Raw genomic sequence first — 22,888 nt, forward strand, 5'->3', positions numbered from 1 at the left:
ACTTGGAGACAACGGCAAAGATCATGATGGATGTCGTGTTGCACGGGACAGCTGATGAACTATCACCATGGCTATAGTGTTGTCATAGCCAACACAGTAGCACCACGTCAGACCCTACAGCGACGTGGCCACAAGACCATAACGATAGCCACACCAGGGCGAGCATCAGATGATGGCGTAGCTTGCAAGCCAAGTTAGCTATGACCTCCCTTAGGCTCTTGACCCTTCGGTCGGGGGAACCTCCTCTTTGTAACGAACCCTAGCCCCAAACTCTATATAAGGGCAACCAAGGCTCCCATCACAGACAGGGACATTCATTCTTCATCCTCTATCATTCCATTCATAACAATAGGGCTCCTGGAGCTTCTCTTCGGGCTGCTCTTCATCTAGCATAGGTTCTACCACCTCTTTCACTATTCTTGTAACTTCCTCCCCCTCTCCACTGTAAGAACTTCAGAGCATTCAAGCGAGGAACACGCACTCAATCTTTTTTGAGACTGGACATAGGGCTCTGGCCTAAACCAATATAAATCCTCGTGTCTATTGGAAGCTACTATCGTCTTCATAGAGCAGCGCGACAATCACATAAATTTACTAGTCCGGTTTACGAAACACCGACATATCTCCTATATTTAAACATTTTATATATTGTTTCCTAATCTTGCTTCTCTTTTAGTTCTGTTGTATACTTCTTTGCTGGTTTTGATAGACAATGCACAGTAGTATGTTCTGTGCTTTTACAATATCCACAAGGCTTCTTCTTCGTTGAATGTAGTCGCACACCCTTTTCTCTTTTTGATTTAGGCCTCCCTTGTTTCTTTGTGATTGGTGGGTCATTAGGAAGACCTGTATCACCTGAAACATAGCTCATACTTAAGTACACATGTATAAGTATAACATACAGAACTTGTTACTTATTAAAATAATTTACTTTTTTCATACCACTGGTTTCATTTATTACAGCAGGACCGTCTTGGGTTATGCTCGTCTTCTTTGCTTTTTTGCGACGTTTGACAGTAACACCGCCCTTTTCGTTGTTTGTAACTGCATCCACTTCAAGCTGCACTTCTGAATCACAATTCAAGCCTTTCCTTTTCTTCAGTTCATTAAGCTGATGCTGCATCTCACCCAAATGCTTGATGACAATACTGTGCCCCTCATCCGTATTCATGAATGGCCTTACAATCTTTGCAAAGTTAGTGCACACAGTAGTATAACGAATAATGTGCCTTCCTGAATCCGTGATTTTTGTTGGTTCTAGAGGCATTGCATCAACATGTTCAACCTGCCCACTATCCGCTTCAACCACCTTCTCAACAGACCACCTCGGTAGAATGTATCATTCAGGTATGGTACGCACTGCAAGGGCATCAAATACCTTCAGTATGTGGCAACAAAGCACACCATCTATCTGAAACTTGCTGCATACACAAGAATATAAACCATCAGCCTTGTTTGCCTTCACACCAAATGTTCTCGTCCCATACAGCTTTTCACGACAACAACCATATGGAACAACATCAATTTCAGCTTCTCCAATCCGAACAATATAATAGCTGGAGCTTTAGCTGCAACTCATCTTGGAACACATTGAAAAGCTTCCTTGTATATGCCTCCTTCATCTGTTTTTCCATTGGATGACCAGTCAAGTAGTATGGCACTTTGATTGATGTAGTTGCTTCATGTTCCAACTGTCTACTGAATATCCTCTTCTGGATCTTCTTGTATTGCTGAAGAAAGTTCAGTATTGAATTCTGTGGGTTCACATATCGCTTCAGAACTGCATTGAAGCCCTCACTTCTTGCCGTTGTCTGCAGGAAAGGGAAAAATTTGTCCATGAAAAAAGCTGGAATCCAGCGATCCCTCATCCCATATAGATGAATGAATCTCTCATCATCATTGATGCCATGTTTCTCTACCATAACTTGCCACTTGTACTCGAACTCCTCTATGGTGAAACTATTGTCCACACAGTCATTGAAGTCTACATCTAAGCCCTCTTTGCTATCCACAAACGCACCCAACCTCTTCCTTGCATTTTCCATTATGTGCCACCTACAGTTGCGGTGAGTTGCATTCGAAAAGACTTCTGCAATTGCCGCTGCCATTGCAGCATCCTGATCGGTTATGATGTTAACTGGTTGCCTTCCTGACATTGTTTTCAGGAACTCAGTAAACAACCATGTAAAGGCTTCTGTTTTCTCATTTCTTAAGAATCCACACCCTAGCTGTATAGTGAGTCCATTTCGATCAATTCCTGTCAATCAGACATAGTTCAATATTTATATTAGCTAATTGTTACCTCTAGCCAATTTATAATCTGCTAATTATGCAATATTACTAAATATTTGAACCACAATAAACACTGACAAGCACATGGGGTGGTATATGTCTGAACTGTGCATGTGGCAATAGAACTTTTATTCAAGGGGATTTTGATGTACAGTTCTCAAAAAACAAATGTTTTGCACAACACAAATCATGTACATTTAAACAAAGGTGATTATACATATTGCTGATTTTTGGTTGGTCAAAACACAAAAAACACAGGTTTCCTACAATATACAGTACAGCTGAAGTTTCTTTTAGTAGGTTTTCCATGGGACTAGTTCAAAGTACCATTCATAAGACTTTGCACAGCAAACAAACCTGCTTTTTAGTGCAAGCTACATACCTATGAATGGTGCGCAGGGCATATTGTAGGCATTTGTCAAGTAAGTTGTATCAAATGATATGCAATCGCTGTACAACTCAAAAGCCTTTCTTGCCTCGCCATCCACCCAGAATAGGTTTTCTACTCTGTCGAATTCATCTAGAGTATAACTGTAGTAGAACTCTGGATCTTCCTTTTTCAACTCTTCAAAGTACTCAAGTGTGGCCTTCATATCTTTGCCTCGGTACTCAGCTCTATACTCGACTCACAAGTTTTTTGTGTCACCTGTATAATTAAATTAATTACACATAAGTTTGCTATACATCAACCATAAAACATGCTTTTTTGCGCCTACAATTTAATTTTTGATGCAAATTCTAAATATTTTTTGGTGCTTCAGATTACCTTCTGTATATGGACAGTTTTCAATGCCACCATAAAGTTCAGCCATTATCTGGTACGCTCTTGTTGTTGTAATGTCGCAGCCATGGAGAAACTTTATAAATTCCTTTTCCTCACGTGGAATCTCTCTGTGTGATGATAGGTATCTTGTGAGTGAGAATTTCTTTACACACTCATGGTTGTGTTCCTTTTCAAAGTTAACAACTTCCCAAATTCCTGATGGCAACCTTCTAAGTGCCTGTTTAGTTCCCAAAATTTTGCAAAATTTTTCAAGATTCCCTGTCACATCGAATCTTTGGACGCATGCATGAAGCATTAAATATAAATAAAAAATAAAACTAATTACACAATTTAGACGAAATTTACGAGACGAATCTTTTAAGCCTAATTAGACTATGATTGGACACTAATTGCCAAATAACAACGAAAGTGCTACAGTACCCTTTCCCCAAAAAAATCGCCAACTAAACAAGGCCTAACAACCATTCGAGCCTGGCAATGCGTCCTATCAACATAATCGCGGTGCCTTTGTTTGACTATCTTCTTCTTAGTTATGGGCCCATCCTCGTCCTTTTTTAGCTTCTTGTTCACACCAGCCTTCTGACAAACAAATATGTACTTACTCTTCATACTGTCCACCTTCCTCAACATCAATTGCAGCAGCACTTGTTTGAGCTGTTGGAATAGTTTGCCCAGACTCTCCTTGAAAATTTGTGTTGCCGGCTGCAGTAGGCTCAAATTGTGCTGAATTTGCGCTTCCCTGAAGGTGCCTTCCACCATTTTCGGCTGCTGAACCACATGGACCAACTGCACCTTCATTTTCCTGGTTACTTTCTGCTATTAGAAGCCCACTGTCTGTCACATTGTGCTCGTTGCTTTGAACTGCATTATATTCAGGAGCTTCAATATCTATTGCTTCCAAATTTAGATCAAACATCTCTGTAATACGCATGGCTTCCTGTAACAAAATAAGCATTGCCACAAAATATAAGTTGTTGCACTTTTTTTACTAAACAGAAAACAAATTATACAAAGATGGTACATTGGTTGTATATACTATCAGCAATATGAAGTTATATTCATGTTATAAAACTATTTCAGGACATAAGTTTACAAAACTGAAACCAAAACAATCATAACTTGTGTACTGAGATAGTATATTCATTTCAACAAAAAAATTCAAGTAAATGGCAAGTTCAGTTAACTTGTGTACTGAGATAGTAAGAAATAAATCTGGTGAGCACCTACATCATAACTTGTTACTATCTGCAACAAATAATATTGCCATTTCAAGATTTACATAGATCTGTACACTTTTCTTTTCTTTTTTTTTGAACATCAGGACCCATGGATGTAACTAGAAATATGATGCAGCCATTGATTTTGCAAGTTTTTTCACTGTCAGCCCCCCCTATTTTCACTGTTTCTCTGTTATTGCATGAATTTTTTCAGATAAGAACTTGCTACAAACTATAGCAACCTTCAGTTAACTACAATGTCATTCCAAAGTTTTTGCACGAAGTACATCAGACAATGTTGCCACAATCTAGAGCAACTTCTTTAACAAAGTAGAGCAACTTCTTTTACATTGCCATTTCAACATGTACATCAGACAATGTTGCCACAATGTAGTAGAGCAACTTCTTTTACAATCTGCAACAAATAATTGCCATTTCAACATTTTCATAGATGCCTACATTTATATCTCTGAACATCCAGAGCCATGGCTGTAACTAAAATTAAGATGCAGCTATCGATAAAGTTTGGGATCAATCAATCAAAGCAACAGAGGAGATCCAATCGCCCCACCTAATATGGAATGATGTGGACGAAAACAAGCAACTGGACCTCAAAATCCACATCTAGTCTGTATTCCACCAATCGATCTAGATGCATAAGCAAATTGTTTGTAGAGGAATGGATGAAGATCGATTCCAGTGATAGGTAAGATTTTGGGGAGGAGGGGAGATTAACCTGCATTCATGTGTTCATTGCGGAGAGGAGGATCTAATCTGTGGGGAGGAGGACCAAATCGGCGGAGGGGAGGGGCAGATTCCGGATCGATGCAGTGGGGGTGGCGGCGGCCGGTAGATCCGAGCTCCGAGCGGAAAGGAGGTAGCGCGTATGTGGCGGCCGGCAGCGGATGGGGGATTTTTGCGCGCTGCCCAAAATGGAAAGGAGCGAGGGGTGGGATTTGGGTGTTGCTCTAAATGGAAACCAGCGTGGGGCTGGGTCGCGCCTTGCGCGCGCGGGGCTGGGGGGGTCGCGCGCTACGCAACCGCGCGACGGGTCGCGGCATATCTGCCTCCTTAAAAAAGCATAGCGATTAAGATGGGATGCATTCAAAATCATGTACTGGATAAAACCTTCTTGCAACATGAAGGTTCACAAAAAATTCTGAAAGTAGCATCCATAATCATGGGGGGCAGAACAACAGGCCTGTATTGTTAGCCTATATAAGCACTGAAATATTGTTTTAGTTGCCCCTGTCAGCAAGCAGGCGATGATGTCGGTATGTTTGTATGGCAACTGTGCATTTCGCTTGCCAAGTATTCAGCACACTCATTTGAACTGAATGGAGAAGCTCTTGCCTTTCCATTGGAAAATAAATAATTATTTTTCATTGCTGCAGAGATTCTTAATTTCTAAATTTTAATCTCAAAGGCTGTAGAAGAACAGTATTGATGGATGGCTAACATGCAATGTATCGTAACCTTGAGTTAATTGTTGGTTCCTAATTCTGGATTTCGCATGGAAACATCTGCTTTTCTCTGAAACGGGGCTATATGCCTCATGTATAAGAATTCAGAAACATCTGTCAAATTTGATTAAAGCAATTCCTCATTTGGTAAATTTATTTCGATGAACCCATAAATGTCTGATAGCGCGGCACACAGTTTTGGTCATATTTATCTACAATTATGTCGCATGTTAAAATATCCGTGGTCAATATCGACCAAAGTGAATAACAATATCTTTAAAAGGTTACAGAATTGCATATGTTGATGAGGACATCAACACCGATCATACATCCACGCCGTCCACATCGACACCTGCTGGTCCTATTACTCGTGCTCGTGCTCGAAAACTTAATCATCAAGTGAGTTTCTTCTTGAGCTCTTGTCTATCCTGTTTAGATCTTGTAGACACGTGCACTTTTGTTTTGATTAGGAATCAAGGAGAAGACCGAAAGGGAAAAGGACTCGCGTAGGCTGGATTCGGACTGCAGCACACCTCCAACTAGCGACGGTCGCCACGGTTACATACGGAGTTGGATTGGGGTGATTCTGGACTTGTTGGAAAGCTAATAAAGTCTACTTTCATACGGATCTGACCTCGTACTCATAACTGCTCAGAAGCGGCGTCAACAGTTCAAAAATCACCGAGAGGTCTATTCTGCCCAGGGTGCTGCGCCACCTTAAGTTAGCCCAATGGGCTTGTATCGTTTAGAATCCAGTAGGGATGCGTCCTAGGGTTGGAGCACGACCCAAACTCTCTTGTGGTCGTCCTCCACACGTCATATACCCCTTAGCCATCACTAGGAACACTTGGGTTTTGTTTAGATCAAGTTTAGCCATCGCTACTTGCTTGTAGGTGCGCGTGCTGATCCAGTCGCCCGTCTTCTTGTCTTCGGAACCCCACTCATAATAAGATTCAGTGTGAAACCTTCAATTTTATCTTGCAATTTCAGTGCTTGTTTCCTCGTTCTTGCTAGTTCTTCGATTGCTTGCAGGACAGGAGCCCTAGGGGCTGGTTGTCGTGCTCCACAAGATCGTGACGGCCTTGGGAAGTGGTGTATCGGTCACTAAGGCGCGGTCTTGGAAGGTTGTAGTCGGGCCGTGAACGTCATCTCCATCCACCAATTGAGTTATCTCACGCCTCTCATCGAAAGATCGACCACAAACCCTTGCGGGTTCATATCAATTGGTATCAGAGCAAGGTTTATCGGTGAGAGACTTTCAATCCTTCACTGTTTTATTTTTCCTATAGTCCAGAAAAGCCAAAAAATAGTAGATTAGTTTCCTGCAATCCTATAGACCTTTGAGCCGTGGCTAGTGCTACCTAGTTAGGGCTTATTGAATATTCGGTTGCATCGGGTGTGTCGGATTGCTGGTCTTAGTTTATTCCCTTAGAGTTTCGAGTTCTTATCACTTTCCTATCACAACACGCGCCATCATATAGTCTCTCTGTTGGTCGAATCCAAGTAGGATTTGAAGTTTGAATCGGACAAGGAATCGGTTATTCCTCGCTGTTGGCCAAGTCCGAGTAGAATTGGAAGTTCCAATCGGACGAGGAATCAGTTCACCCTATGCTACAAATATCAAACTAACCACGCAGCAAGTATTCATATCTAAACGAGTGGCTTACTCTAGAGAGAGAGAGAGTATCTTTTTTTTACCGGAATACCCCGGCCCTTTCAGAAAAAGTATGTGTGCTGAGTTACTCTTTGGGAGTGTTCTTGTTCATATAATCAGTTTTGAGTGCCCCCTAAAAAAATATATTCAAAAAAAAAGAAAGAAAAAAAAAGAAAGAAGCAAAAGAAAAGAAGAGAAAGGGGCTGATCTTAGAGATTTTTCGTTCACTTTGGGTGGTGTGTTGTGCTCTCCTTTGTGTCCAGGCTCGCGTCTCTAGCACGGTCTAGACTAGGACCAGCACAGTACCGCCGGTTGAACGATTATTCAGCTTGCTTTTTGTAACTAACGTGGTGCTAGTTCGTTCCTTGTTTTAGCCCACCTATAGCTCCACATATTCTACAGCTTGACAGGTCTCGTGTTGCGGCACCGATACACTTCATCCATTGCTGCAGACTTATTGGTAGACGACCCCTCCTATCGAGCAAGGTAAGAACTGGTAAGAACTTGTGTAACAGGTGGAGAGTGAGCGACTTGCTGTAGCTACATCCTAGTAGTTGTAGGGCTTTTATTTCTTCACTTGTCTTCTTGTTGTCTTTGTCTTTGAACCATGTCAGGGTCCGACGAAGATAACCAAATTCCACATTCGCCTCGCACAAAGGGCGTCATACAACATTTTGAAAGGAAAGTGAAGCTGCACACGGAGGGACTTGATAATGACTTGCAGGTGACAAATGACAAACTTGGGCAGTTGGAGGCTACGCAGATTGCCGCAAACAACAAGCTTGCAGGTTTGGAAAAGTCCATTGCTAGTGTGGACAAAAGCATTGTTGCTCTGCTGAGGCGTTTTGATGACCTCCACAATAATGATAAAGACAAGCATAAAGAAGAAAAGAAGGAGGAAGATCGAGAGGATGGTAGTTATGATGAAGAATACACAGGTGATACTGAACATGATGATCGAGACACTCGTGATCGATGTCGCCTATGTCACAACTGTAGAGGTATGGGTGGCCGCCGCCGACGCGAGGTACACAATAATGATGATGCTTTTAGTAAGATTAATTTAAAATACCTCCTTTTGATGGTAAATATGACCCTGATGAATACATTACTTGGGAGATTGCTGTTGATCAAAAGTTTGCATGCCATGAATTTCCTGAGAACACACGTGTTAGGGCTGCTACTAGTGAGTTCACAGATTTTGCTTCTGTTTGGTGGATCGAATATGGCAAGAAAAATCCTAATAACATACCTAAAACTTGGGATGCGCTGAAACGAGCCATGAGAGCTAGATTTGTTCCATCTTACTATGTCCGTGATATGATAAATAAGTTGCAGCAATTGAGACAAGGTTCTAAAAGTGTAGAAGAATACTATCAGGAATTACAAACGGTATGTTGCGTTGTAAATTAGAGGAGGATGAGGAACCTGCTATGGCTAGATTTTTAGGTGGGTTAAATCGGGAAATTCAGGATATCCTCGCTTACAAAGAATACAATAACATAACCAAACTGTTTCATCTTGCTTATAAAGCTGAACGGGAAGTGCAGGGACGACGTGCTAGCGCAAGGACTAATGTTTCTGCAGGGAAAGCTAGTTCATGGCAGCAGCGCACGTCTACAACTCCGTCTACACCTACTCCTACACCATCATCTAGTGACAAGACTCGAGCTGCCCCCACCAATTCAGTAGCGAAGACAACGCAAAAGCCGGCTGTGAGTACTTCATCCGTGGCATCGACAGGTAGAACAAGCAACATACAATGTCATCGGTGCAAGGGATATGGCCATATGATGCGTGACTGCCCAAACAAGCGTGTTATGATTGTCAAAGATGATGGTGAGTCCTCATCTGCTAGTGATTTTGATGAAGATACACTTGCATTGCTTGCGGCTGACTATGCAGGTAGTGAGGAACACATAGAAGAACACATTAATGCAGGTGACGCAGAACACTATGAGAGCTTGATTGTACAGTGAGTGCTTAGTGCACAAATGGAGAAGGCAGAGCAAAATCAGTGACACACTTTATTCCAAACAAAGTGTGTCATCAAGGAGCGTTCATGCCGCATGATCATTGATGGAGGTAGCTGCAACAACTTGGCAAGTAGCGACATGGTACAGAAGCTCGCCCTCACCACCAAACCACACCCCCATCCCTACTACATCCAATGGCTGAACAACAGTGGTAAGGCAAAGGTAACGAGACTTGTGCGAATCGATTTTGCCATTGGATCATACAAAGATATTGTTGAATGTGATGTTGTGCCTATGCAAGCTTGCAATATTCTGCTAGGTAGACCGTGGCAATTTGATAGAGATTCGATGCATCATGGTAGATCAAATCAATATTCGTTTCTATACCATGATCGAAAAATTGTGTTGCATCCTATGTCTCCTGAAGCTATTATGCAATCTGATGTTACTAAGGCTGCAAAAGCAAAGAGCGAGAGCAATAAAAATGACAAATCTATTATTGATGACAAAGATGAGATAAAATTGAAAGGACGTTGTATGCTTGCTACAAAATCTGATATTAATGAGTTCAATGCATCCACCTCTGTTGCTTATGCTTTGGTATGTAAGGATGCTTTGATTTCATTGGAGGATATGCAACATTCTTTGCCCCCTGCTGTTGCTAACATTTTGCAGGAGTATTCTAATGTGTTCCTCATTGAGATACCAACGGGGCTGCCACCAATACGCGGGATTGAGCACCAAATTGATTTTATCCCTGGAGCATCTTTGCCAAACCGTGCGCCATACAGGACCAATCCGAAAGAAACGAAGGAAATTCAGCGACAAGTGCAAGAACTACTAGACAAAGGTTATGTGCGTGAGTCTCTTAGTCCTTGTGCTGTTCCAGTGATTTTAGTGCCTAAGAAAGATGGAACATGGCGTATGTGTGTTGATTGTAGGGCTATTAATAATATCACCATTCGATATCGACACCCTATTCCATGATTAGATGATATGCTTAATGAATTGAGTGGTGCTGTTGTGTTTTCAAAGGTTGATTTACGTAGTGGGTACCACCAGATTCGTATGAAATTGGGAGATGAATGGAAAACTGCTTTCAAAACTAAGTTCGGTCTATATGAGTGGTTAGTCATGCCTTTTGGGTTAACTAATGCACCTAGTACTTTCATGAGATTAATGAACGAGGTTTTGCGTGCTTTCATTGGGAAATTTGTTGTCATCTACTTTGATGATATACTGATTTATAGCAAATCCATGGATAAACACCTTGATCACTTACGTGCTGTTTTCAATGCTCTACGTGATGCACGTTTGTTTGGTAACCTTGAGAAGTGCACTTTCTGCACCGATCGAGTATCGTTTCTTGGCTATGTTGTCACTCCACAGGGAATTGAGATTGATAAAGCTAAGGTGGAAGCTATACAAGGATGGCCTGTACCCACGACGGTCACACAAGTGCGGAGTTTCCTAAGACTTGCTGGTTTCTATCGCCATTTTGTGAAGGACTTCAGCACCATTACTGCACCATTGAATGAGCTTACAAAGAAGGGAGTGCCCTTTTCTTGGGGCAAAGCACAAGAGCACGCCTTCCATGTGCTGAAAGATAAGTTAACACATGCACCTCTACTCCAACTCCCTGATTTTAATAAGACTTTCGAGCTTGAATGTGATGCGAGTGGAATTGGATTGGGTGGTGTTTTGTTACAAGAAGACAAACCTGTTGCATACTTTAGTGAGAAATTGAGCGGGCATATTCTTAATTATTCTACATATGATAAGGAATTATATGCTCTAGTGCAGACATTAGAAACATAGCAACATTATTTGTGGCCCAAAGAATTTGTTATACATTCTGATCATGAATCTTTGAAGCATATTCGTAGTCAAGGAAAACTGAATCGTAGACATGCAAAATGGGTTGAATTTATTGAATCTTTTCCTTATGTTATCAAACACAAGAAAGGGAAGGATAATATCATTGCAGATGCATTGTCTAGGAGATATACTTTGCTGAATCAACTTGATTACAAGATCTTTGGGTTAGAAACAATTAAAGACCGATATGCTCATGATGCTGATTTTAAAGAAGTGCTGCTGCATTGTAAAGATGGGAAAATGTGGAACAAATTCATCGTCAATGATGGGTTTGTGTTTAGAGCTAACAAGCTATGCATTCCAGCTAGCTCCGTTCGCTTGTTGTTGCTGCAGGAAGCGCATGGGGGTGGCTTGATGGGGCATTTTGGAGCGAAGAAGACGGAGGACATTCTTGCTGGTCATTTCTTTTGGCCAAAGATGCGACGAGATGTGGAGAGATTTGTTGCTCGCTGCACAACATGTCAAAAGGCTAAGTCCCGGTTGAATCCACACAGTTTGTATATGCCTCTTCCTGTTCCTAGTGCTCCTTGGGAAGATATTTCTATGAATTTTGTGTTGGGATTGCCACGGACTAGGAAAGGGCGAGATAGTGTTTTTGTGGTTGTGGATCGATTCTCTAAAATGGCACATTTCATACCATGTCATAAAACTGATGATGCTACAAATATTGCTGATTTATTCTTTCGAGAAGTTGTTCGCTTACATGGTGTGCTAAATACAATTGTTTCTGATCGTGATGCTAAATTTCTTAGCCATTTTTGGAGAACTTTATGGGCCAAATTGGGGACTAAGCTTTTATTTTCCACCACTTGTTACCCCCAAACTGATGGTCAAACTAAAGTTGTGAATAGAACTTTGTCTACTATGTTAAGTACTGTTTTAAAGAAGAATATTAAGATGTGGGAAGATTGTTTGCCTCATATTGAGTTTTCTTATAATCGTTCGCTGCATTCTACTACGAAGATGTGTCCCTTTGAGATTGTTTATGGCTTGTTACCACGTGCTCCTATTGATTTAATGCCATTGCCAAGTTCTGAAAAGTTGAATTTTGATGCTAAGCAACGTGCTGAATTGATGCTAAAACTACATCAAACCACTAAAGAAAACATAGAGCGCATGAATGCTAAGTACAAATTTGCTGGAGATAAAGGTAGAAGGGAATTGATTCTTGAACCTGGAGATTTGGTTTGGTTGCATTTGCGAAAGGATAGGTTTCCTGAATTAAGAAAATCTAAATTAATGCCTAGAGCGGATGGTCCTTTTAAAGTGATGCAACGAATAAATGAGAATGCATATAAGCTTGATCTTCCTGCAGATTTTGGGGTTAGTCCCACATTTAACATTGCAGATTTGAAGCCTTATTTGGGTGAGGAAGATGAGCTTAGTCGAGGATGACTCAAATTCAAGAAAGGGAGGATGATGAGGACATCAACACCGATCATACATCCACGCCGTCCATGCCGACACCTGCTGGTCCTATTACTCGTGCTCGTACTCGAAAACTTAATCATCAAGTGAGTTCCTTCTTGAGCTCTTGTCCATCCTGTTTAGATCTTGGAGACACGTGCACTCTTGTTTTGATTAGGAATCAAGGAGAAGACCGAAAGGGAAAAGGACTCGCGTAGGCTGAATTCGGACTGCAGCACACCTCCAACTAGCGACGGTCGCCACGGTTACATACGGAGTCGGATTGGGGTGATTCTAGACTTGTTGGAAAGCTAATAAAGTCTACTTTCATACGGATCTGACCTCGTACTCATACCTGCTCAGAAGCGGCATCAACAGTCCAAAAATCACCGAGAGGTCTATTCTGTCCAGGGTGCTGCGCCACCTTAAGTTAGCCCAATAGGCTTGTATCATTTAGAGTCCAGTAGGGAGCGTCCTAGGGTTGGAGCACGACCCAAACTCTCTTGTGGTCATCCTCCACACGTCATATACCCCTTAGCCGCCACCAGGAACACTTGGGTTTTGTTTAGATCAAGTTTAGCCATCGCTACTTGCTTGTAGGCGCGCGTGCTGATCCAGTCGCCCGTCTCCTTGTCTTCGGAACCCCACTCATAATAAGATTCAGTGTGAAACCTTCAATTTTATCTTGCAATTTCAGTGCTTGTTTCCTCGTTCTTGCTAGTTCTTCGATTGCTTGCAGGACGGGAGCCCTAGGGGCTGGTTGTCGTGCTCCACAAGATCGTGACGGCCTTGGGAAGTGGTGTATCGGTCGCTAAGGCGCGGTCTTGGAAGGCTGTAGTCGGGCCGTAAACGTCATCTCCATCCACCAATCGAGTTATCTCACGCCTCTCATCGAAAGATCGACCACAAACCCTTGCGGGTTCATATCACATGTTTTGTAATGAAATTGTGAAAACTACTGCAGATCAAACACAATCTCATCAAACATTGGACAACTTATATTTGTTAGCTTACATATGGTAAAATTTGCTGCTGCACATTATTTCATGAGCTTTATCAACAGAAATGAGAAAGAAAGCAGTGGAGCAAGCAAGATAACTCACCACTGACCTATGACATGGGCAAAAAATGTTTATTGTTAGCTCCCAATGGCAGATCCATGCTGATTGGAACTTGATACATTTCTGATATATAGAATCCCCGCTACTGATATTCTGAAGAGAGTCGTCAAAACTGAAACCATAACGGCCAAACCTTATTTGTTTGTCACTAAGCAGCTGCAGTATGATTCATATGAGATAAGCTGTGAAATGTATCTGAAACAGAGCTATGAAAACCGAAGCAAAAGTAGCGGATGTGGTTGGCCTGGTCACTTCTAAGAGAAGATGTTGTTGCCAAATTGATCCATCTATTGTAAATGAATTAGTAAAATCCATATCTAACAAAATAAATGTGTGGTGCAAAAGAACAAAGAGCAGAAAGTCCACGACAGGGAGGTAAACGAACTCTGAAAGAGAAAATAGGGTCCTGTATATTTAGAAACACGGCACGTCAGTGCACGCACACACACATTGGTAGCAATATAATGGAATTGAGAGTATCAATCTCATTATGATTGCCATTGTTGTTAAAACATGGCTTTAGGAAGGATAGTGTTGGCACGGAATTATTGTTTGGTATATAATGAAAAAGGTTTAGAAGTTTGAAATGTCTATATAATTTGTCTACTTTGGAACAGCACCCTGGAGTAGAATATCAATTTCCACACTAACTTGAAACGGTTAGGAAAGATAAATTACTTGTAACGGTTAAAATGTCATTTTCCTTCCTGGTTTGAAATGTGCAATCACTTCAACAACATGGCATATTTAATCTCAGATTACTGAGGCAATGAGTCGTGAAATAATGAAGCAATCTGTCTTGAAATGCTAAAATGGAAGTGAAATAAATCTTTAAGTTCTAAGAAATGTTGAGTTCACAGGCAACTTCACCTAAATTAGCATAGCTAGAAGAACCAAGCTTCTGTGATCAGCTACATATATTATAGACAATCAGCGGCAATGGTTAAGCTATCTACAAATATGGAGTTTGAAACTGCATTAACCATGAAGGGGGAAAAAAAAAAGAAATCCATACAGAGCACACCAAAAAAAATAGAAGCAAATAACCTGAAAACATCACATTCATATTAGAGGCTTAGAAGTAAGCTGGGATAGAATCCAATCTGTATTGAACCGAAGATTCCTTGTTTTTTTGAGTTGACACACTGCATCAAATGCGAGCAAATAGAGTTCGACTCTGAATGGAAATCAGGGACACATTTATGGAGCCCATTTGTAACAAAACGGGAAGACAACTGACGAATCCTCCATAAAAAAATGTATCATATTTAGTTTACATTTTGGCAGTGTGTTTATTGGCAGTCATTTTGTCGGAGCCAAAATCTAACTTGGCGCCGTGCGACATGTTTGGATGATCACACTTTGCTATAATTGCAGATCGAACCTTGAATAAGTGTACCTCTTAAAATAAAGCAAAAGCGTAAGTAGTATGATAAATTTATTTTCCTTAAGAATGGATGAAACCGAACCTTTCCGATAACAAATCAAGACAACTAATTTGACTCTTTTAGTGCATCTTTTAACCTTAACAACAACAACAACAACAACAAAGTCTTTAAGTCCCAAACAAATTAGGGTAGGCTAGAGTTGAAACTCAGCAGAAGCCATCAAGGTTCAGGCACATGAATAGCTATTTTTCAAGCATTCTTATCTAAGGCTAAGTCTTTAGGTATATTTCATCCTTTCATGTCTCCTTTTATTGTCTCTACCCAAGTCAACTTTGGTCTTCCTCTGCCTCTCTTTACGTTACTATTCAGGCTTAGGATTCCACTACGCACCGGTGTCTCTGGAGGTCTCCGTTGGACATGTCCAAACCATCTCAACTGATGTTGAACAAGCTTTTCTTTAATTGGTGCTACACCTAATCTATCACTTATATCATCATTCCGAGCTCGATCCCTTCTTGTATGACCGCAAATCCAACGCAACATATGCATTTCCACGACACTTATCTGTCGAACATGTCGACTTTTCGTAGGTCAACATTCTGCACCATACAACATAGCAAGTCTAATCGCCGTCCTATAAAACTTGCCTTGTAGCTTATGTGGTACCCTTTTGTCACATATGACACCAGATGTTTGGAGTCACTTCATCCACCCTGCTTTAATTCTATGGCTAACATCTTCATTAATATCCCCGTCTCTATGTAGCATTGATTCTAAATATCGAAAGATATCCTTCCTAGGCACTACATGACCTTCCAAACTAATATCTTCCTCCTCCCGAGTAGTAGTGCCGAAGTCACATCTCATATACTTAGTTTTAGTTCTACTGAGTCTAAAACCTTTGGACTTCAAAGTCTCCCGCCATAACTCCAGTTTCTGATTCACTCCTGTCCGGCTTTCATCAACTAGCACTACATTATCCGTGAAAAGCATACACCAAGGGATGTCCCCTTGTATGTCCCTTGTGACCTCATCCATCACTAAGGCAAACAGATAAGGGCTCAAAGCTGACTCTTGATGTAGTCCTATCCTCATCGAGAAGTCATCTGTATCTCCATCACTTGTTCGAACACTAATCACAACATTGTTGTACATGTCCTTAATGAGCCTGACGTACTTCGTTGGGACTTTATGTTTGTCCAAAGCCCACCACATAACATTCCTTTGTATTTTATCATAAGCCTTCTCCAAGTCAATAAAAACTATGTGTAGGTCCTTCTTCTTCTCCCTATACCGCTCCATAACTTGTCTTATTAAGAAAATAGCTTCCATGGTTGATCTTTCGGACATAAAACCAAATTGGTTCATAGAGACCCGCGTTATTGCTCTCAAGCGATGCTCGACAACTCTCTCCCATAGCTTCATAGTATGGCTCATCAACTTAATTCTCTAGTAATTAGTACAACTTTGAATATCCTATTTATTCTTGTAGATCGGTACCAATATACTTCTCCTTCACTCGTCAGGCATCTTGTTCGATCGAAAAATATGGTTGAATAGCTTAGTTAGCCATACTATAGCTATGTCCCCGAGGCATCTCCACACCTTGATTGGAATATCATCCGGTCCCATCGATTTACCTCCTTTCATCCTTTTCAACGCCTCTCTGACCTCAGATTCTTGGATTCTCCGCACAAAACACCTATTGGTGTCATCAAAAAAGTCATCCAACCTTAAAAAGTAACATATTCATCGAGACATGTTTTGCCTGCATCAGAGTGGAAACAAATGTTATGGAGCAGACGAAGGAAACAAAAGTGAAAAGTCATATCTCACATAACTTCAATGAGCAAGTTTTCGCCTTAAGGTAGCACAAATGGATGAGTGCAGTTCATTTGGCAGATTAGGTACATAGGATGTCTCACTCTGTCATAAAATAGATATTTTTATGAATAGGGGGTAGAAAACACACTACTACAGCCGCCTTGGTCGAAAGGTCACAGTTAATTGTGCCTTAACCGAGGCAGTTGCCCTAACCGCCTCGATTAATTGATTAACCGTGGCGGTTGGCTTTACACAACCGCCTTGGCTAAAGACGCCCGTCTCGGTTAAAACATTAACCGAGGCGGCTGTTATTAAGTGCCCGCCTCGGTTAATGGTTTCTAGATTAAAAAAAATGTTTTTTTCAAATTAGAATCCAAATAGATCTAGATCTAGATCTTGAGAAAGAGCACCCAAATCATAGAAAAGAGAGGATTGAGGGTTTAAAAGCAAGAATCAACCTCTTGCGGTGCCCCCCTTCATCAAATCCAAGGGCAAAACCTCTCCCCTTAGAAAATGGCCATTTTTTAGGGTTTTAAGGTCAAAACCTGAAAAAATGGAGGAGAAGCCTTAGAGAAGAAGGGTGGGTGAGGCTGTATTTATAGCCCAGATTTAACCGAGGCGGGCATTATAATGAAACCGCCTCGGTTAATCGTCTGTTAACCGAGGCTGTTACTTTAGACCAAATGCCTCGGTTAATAGATTAACCGAAGCGGTTACCCTAAGCCTAACCAAGACGGTTGCTTTATAACAACCGCTAAGTATTAACCGAGGTGGTTGCGTTAGGGCAACAGCCTCGATTAATCTGTATTAACCGTGACGGTTCCTTTATAGCGTCCGCCTTGGTTAAGGATTAACCGAGACGGCTGCTGGCCTGGCTGCCCTGCCTCGAATAACTGAGGCGGGTAACCAGACCAACCGCCTCGGAGCCCCATTTCGAAACGTTGTGCATAAGATTTTGTGTAGTAGTGACATCAAGTAACAAACCGAAGCTGTGAATATCAGATGTTGTAAACCATATGTTGTACGTGGTTAATTATTTGCAGACCAAACCTTGAACGGTTAATTTGGTCTCAGTTGCTTGAATTGAACATCGATTTGGAGATAATATATTTTAGTTATCTCTCATTTCATGCCTGACCTGTAAAAAACAATGGTCATCAGGCGAACTTTTGCAGTTTGACCTGAATATTTTTTGCGTTACAATATAGTAACATGGACCTGCACTTTTTGTAAATGCTGAGACTATAAAATAACCTACCAGAGCAAACATGGAGAGCAGGCCTAACTATTTGTTGCTATCGCTCATTTCATGCCTGACCTGTAAAAAACATTGATCATCAGGCGAACCTTTGCAGGTGAACCGAATAGTTATTGCGTTACAATATAGTAACATTAATCTTCATTTTCGTAAACGCTAAAACTATGAAATAACCTACCAGAGCAAAACGTGGAGAGCAAGCCTAACTATTTATAAATTGAGATTCACCAATTCTCTTGTACAAAGCATAGAACAGGAAACGTGTATATCCAGTCTGTCTACTAAACAACCATATGCTTTATGCGCATGAATTTTTTAGCACCATAGGATTAAGATCCAACAGTCTTCACCCTTCTTCTACCTCCGCCTGGCGGCTGTAGCGGCGAGCGGACAGAGCGATCCATCTGGCGCATCCCCGCTCCCCCAGTGGGGAGAGAGGGCGCGTGTCGGAGTCGTGATATGAAGCTTTTCGCTTGTTGAACGGTGGCGGCTTTTACTAGAACCCGGAGGTTTTCGGTAGACTGTCCGATCCTAGGGGTCGACGGGCTCAGGAACACTGCGCGCAGAAGCGATGTTCTAGCCAGCCCGAGCGAACTGTGGGAGATCGTTCCCCTCGTTCATGATGCCGTGTTGGACCTGACGGGCGTGGCCCCATGCGCCGCCCGCCGGGTCATGCGCATGGGGCACAACGTGCTGCACCGAGCTCACTAGCGCAGGCGGCGGTAGGTTCTTCCACCATTGTCGTAGTTTCTCGGCGTGCCCTTGCGCAAATGTGAGGGCCCCACGCGTGGGTCAGACGGTGGCTAGGTGCCACGTCACCGATGCTGGAGCCGTCTCTCTCACCCTCGTCATCCGGGAGCTCGTGGAAAGTGGTAGGAGCATAGCTCGCCATTCCCATGAATTCGGATGTGAGGGGAAGGCGACAGCGTCCCTCGGAGCCCCTGAGCACATGCGTCCGCGGGGGACGTGAAGTCGTAGGGGAGCCGATCGTACGGTGTCCGCGATGCGGTCAATACGGTCCCTCTGGATAATTAGCGGGAGATATTAAATAGAGAGTAAATTATAGTATGCATATTACTCACAGCGGGGTTTGAGCAGAGAGTTTGCTCGGAATGAAGCGTAGATGTCGCGCCGTCGAAGTCGTGCATCCCGGAGTTGATGGAGGGCACCCCTCCGACGGGTGCCGTAACGAATGCCTCCACGTGGAGGTGTAGTACACCGAGCCGATCGGCGATGAAGTCCAGGCTTTCGAGGAGAAAGGCCTGGGATGGCTCAAAGACGGGTGGAACCCACATCCCAACAGGTGGGAGTGCGGGAAACTCCAGTGAGCCGAAGCGAATCGAATCGCTAGAGCCCGCCATGGCGAGGGTGGCAAAAAAGTGGGCCATCCGATGACCAAAGAGTGTTGAACGTACAACGTCTTCCCCACAGACGACGCCAACTGTCTGTGCAGAAAGTGACCAACAAGTAAATATTTGTAGTTTTGCCGTACGTTGTGATCGGAGGTAGCCTAGCACTCAATGACACATGGTTTATACTGGTTCAGGCAACGTGCCCTATGTCCAATTTGAGTCGGTCAGTGACTTTATTCCTGAGCCCAGGTGCTCAAAGTTTGTAGTGGGGTTACAAACGAGAAGGAAAAAGATAGGGAGTGCAAGAGGTCCAGTCAGACTCTGGTCGGAAGGGCCGAGAGTGACGGGGCTCCGCTATAAGCTAAGTGTTGAAGCGTGTACTTGAGGTTTGAACCTGGCGGTTCTGTGGTTGTGAACTAATGAACTTGATCGATCTAGTGAAAATGGAATGACTTGGATGTTGGGAGAGAGCACATTCCCTTTTATAGATGAAGGGGATGGCCTTACAAGTGAGAGGGAGAGGGCACGTATGCTTCTAAGTCTTGTTGCCCACGCCGGTGGGTACAGGATGATGGTAGGCGCCTACAACACTATTGGATGTCGATTGCATGTGGGAGGTTCCGCCGTTTTGTTCGGGTATGGCAGATGTTGGTACCTGCAATACTGTTGATGCCCAGAGACATGTGAGGAGTTTCATCATGTTCACTCGGTACGGTAAATACCGGCGCTCACAACACTGTCGATGCTTAGAGCCATGTGGGGGGAGCCTCACCATATGGGAGTTTAACGGCGCCCATAATACTGTAGGAAAAATGTCGGCGCCTACAACACTGTGTGTCAGGGAGGTTGTAGAGTACTGTTTCTGCAGGCGTACAGGGTACGGCCCCTAGTATCATGGTTTGACTTGTGCGCCCTGCCTTGCTTTCTCCGCTCGTTTCTTGGTCCTTTCCGAGCGGGCGTCCCCGGTCGGTTGGTCCCAGTCGGCTCTGATTGCGCCAGTCGAAGAAGAACAGTGAGCAGGGTTTTTGCGTACCCCGGTCAGAGACGTGGCGTCGGAGTCGGAAGTGGTGCTTTGGCCAGGCCTTCTGGTCGGAGAGGCCATCCGAAGGCGGCTGGAGACCGAAGTGAGTGCTCTAGTCAGAGAGGTGGGCCGGAGTCGGAAAACGGGTGCTGCTCCTCCTCGGTCAGACCTTCCACTCGGTGATTGGATCGTCTTTCTGGCCTGCTGTTTAGATACTTGGGTCGACCCATGAGTTGCGCGTTGTCTGCTTGGGCCGAGCCTTTGCAGGGAAGCTGGTCCGCGAGGGACCCCGGGTTTATGAACCCAACAGTAACATTGTAAAATTGCAACACCTAAATTAGGAGAGAAATATTTAACTACACAAGTTACCAATACTCCAGTATGTATCTACTACAATCAATATGTATTTAGTCGAAACCCTTAAGTTATCCTGGCTCATGTGGCAGCCATTTCTCGTGATTTCATGGATCTAGTTTTGGTTTTGATTTTTTATCTTATTATTAGTTGCTATGTTTTTAATTTGCATGGTAACATGAAATTATCTGTTCCGTATCACCGACAAGTAAATTCGATGGCACCTGTGAGTTCCTAAAAGCATTTGTAGTGGGAGGCTCTGGTCCTATCCCTTATGAAGTTAACACCTTACATTGTGCGCCTGCTTCTATAGAGGAACCGCTCATGTATACAACCTGCTTTCATCTTTTTTTCTCCTGCTTTTACCTACTCTCATGCATGAAGAGGAGGGAAGAAGTTGGGCCGCCAAATATTGCGGGCTCCATTTATAAACAGTAACAGATGATTATGTCATGTCTTCCAATGAAAATGGGAATAGTTCTATACATTGAAAATGTCCTAATAGCATACTCCCTCTGTTGGGAGGGAAGGAGTAACGGGACATAAAAATTTACTATATTGGTACAGGCTGAATGCCTTATGCCCAGTGCCAGTGGTCAGTGGGGATGTTCGGGTGGTCCGCTCGGCGGACCCACGGCGTGTCCAGTTGTCCACCATGTTGGGCCCAGGATCGGATCAAGAGCACGGAGCCACAAAGAGCGGAGCGGCCTGCCTACGTGCTGGGCTGCTGGCTGCTGCTCGTAGCAAGGCCAGATAGCACTAGCAGCATCAATCAATCTTATCGATTCTGTCGAGTTCATAAACCCGGGTTCCTCGATGACCGGTTTCTGCGCCCGGGTTCGGTCCAGAAAAACAACATATAGTTCCTGGGCCAGCCCAAAAATCTAAAACACAGCGGGCCAGAAGGGTAGTCTGGTCACCGACCGGAAGGTCTACCCTTAAGAACAAATGCCCGTTCGTCAACTTGTTCGATCCACCTCTCCGACCGGAGCACTCGCTTCAGGCACCAGTCGTCTCCAAAGCAGTCTCTCCAATCAGAAGGCCTGACCCAAAACGCTGCTTCCGACTCCGACCTCGTGACCGGGGCTCGTGGGAATCCTGCTCACCGCTCTTCTCCGACCGGTGCACTGAGAGCCGACTGGGGCCATCCGACCGGGGACACCCCACTCGGAAGGAACCAGAAGACGTGCGGAGAAAGGCAAGGCATGGCTCACAAGTCAAGGGGCCTGTTCGCTGGTTGGTTTCTGAGCTGATTTGGGCTGGCTGGTGCTGGTTTGTTGTGAGAGAAAAACACTATTGACTGGCTGATTTGGGCTGGCTGAAACCAACAAGCGAACAGGCTGAAGACCACTGTACCAGGGACCATACCCTGCACAAAATAGTGCTCTGCAGCCACCCTGACACAAAGTATTGTAGGGGGTCGCTAGAAACTCCCATATGGTAAGCCCCCGCGTGTCTCTGGACATCGATCGCAGTATGGGCTCTAGGACTTGCCATACCGGGTGAACATAGCGCGGCTCCTCATATGACACTAGGCATCAAGAAGTATTTTGCAGGTACCGACGTCATCCTTCTTGAAGAAGATAGCTCAACCTCCCATGCACATCTGACATCCTACAGTGACATCGACAGTATTGGAGGGCGTCAACCATTATCCAGTTTCCATCACCGTGGGCAGCCAGGCTTAGAAACATCCGTACTTTCTCCATCTCACCTGTAAAGCCATCCCCTTCATCTATAAAAGGGGATGCGCTCCCTCCAACAAAAAAAAGATCGACTTCTACAAGCTCAGACTCACTAGATCGACATCAACACTCCCAACCATAGAACCACCCAGTTCCGACCGCAACCCTTCCGGTCGGAGCCAACCGAACCTCTTATACACCCCCTCCTTTCTCC

At 43.4% G+C, this 22,888-nt stretch overlaps 1 protein-coding gene across 1 annotated transcript; it reads right to left on the reverse strand.

Moving 5' to 3' along the window:
• Positions 1-634: 634 nt before the first annotated feature.
• LOC136539268 (protein FAR1-RELATED SEQUENCE 5-like) lies at positions 635-3,451 on the reverse strand. Its single transcript, XM_066531206.1, has 4 exons — positions 3,059-3,451; positions 2,675-2,938; positions 943-2,257; positions 635-855 (listed from the first exon to the last, which is right to left on the reverse strand). Exons 2-3 carry the CDS (start codon positions 2,883-2,885, stop codon positions 1,527-1,529), a joined length of 942 nt encoding a protein of 313 aa, XP_066387303.1. The 5' UTR covers positions 2,886-2,938; positions 3,059-3,451; the 3' UTR covers positions 635-855; positions 943-1,526.
• Between the last annotated feature and the right edge of the window lie 19,437 nt (positions 3,452-22,888).

This window comes from Miscanthus floridulus, chromosome 2 (genome assembly GCF_019320115.1).
Source record: "Miscanthus floridulus cultivar M001 chromosome 2, ASM1932011v1, whole genome shotgun sequence".
Classification (NCBI taxonomy): domain Eukaryota; kingdom Viridiplantae; phylum Streptophyta; class Magnoliopsida; order Poales; family Poaceae; genus Miscanthus; species Miscanthus floridulus.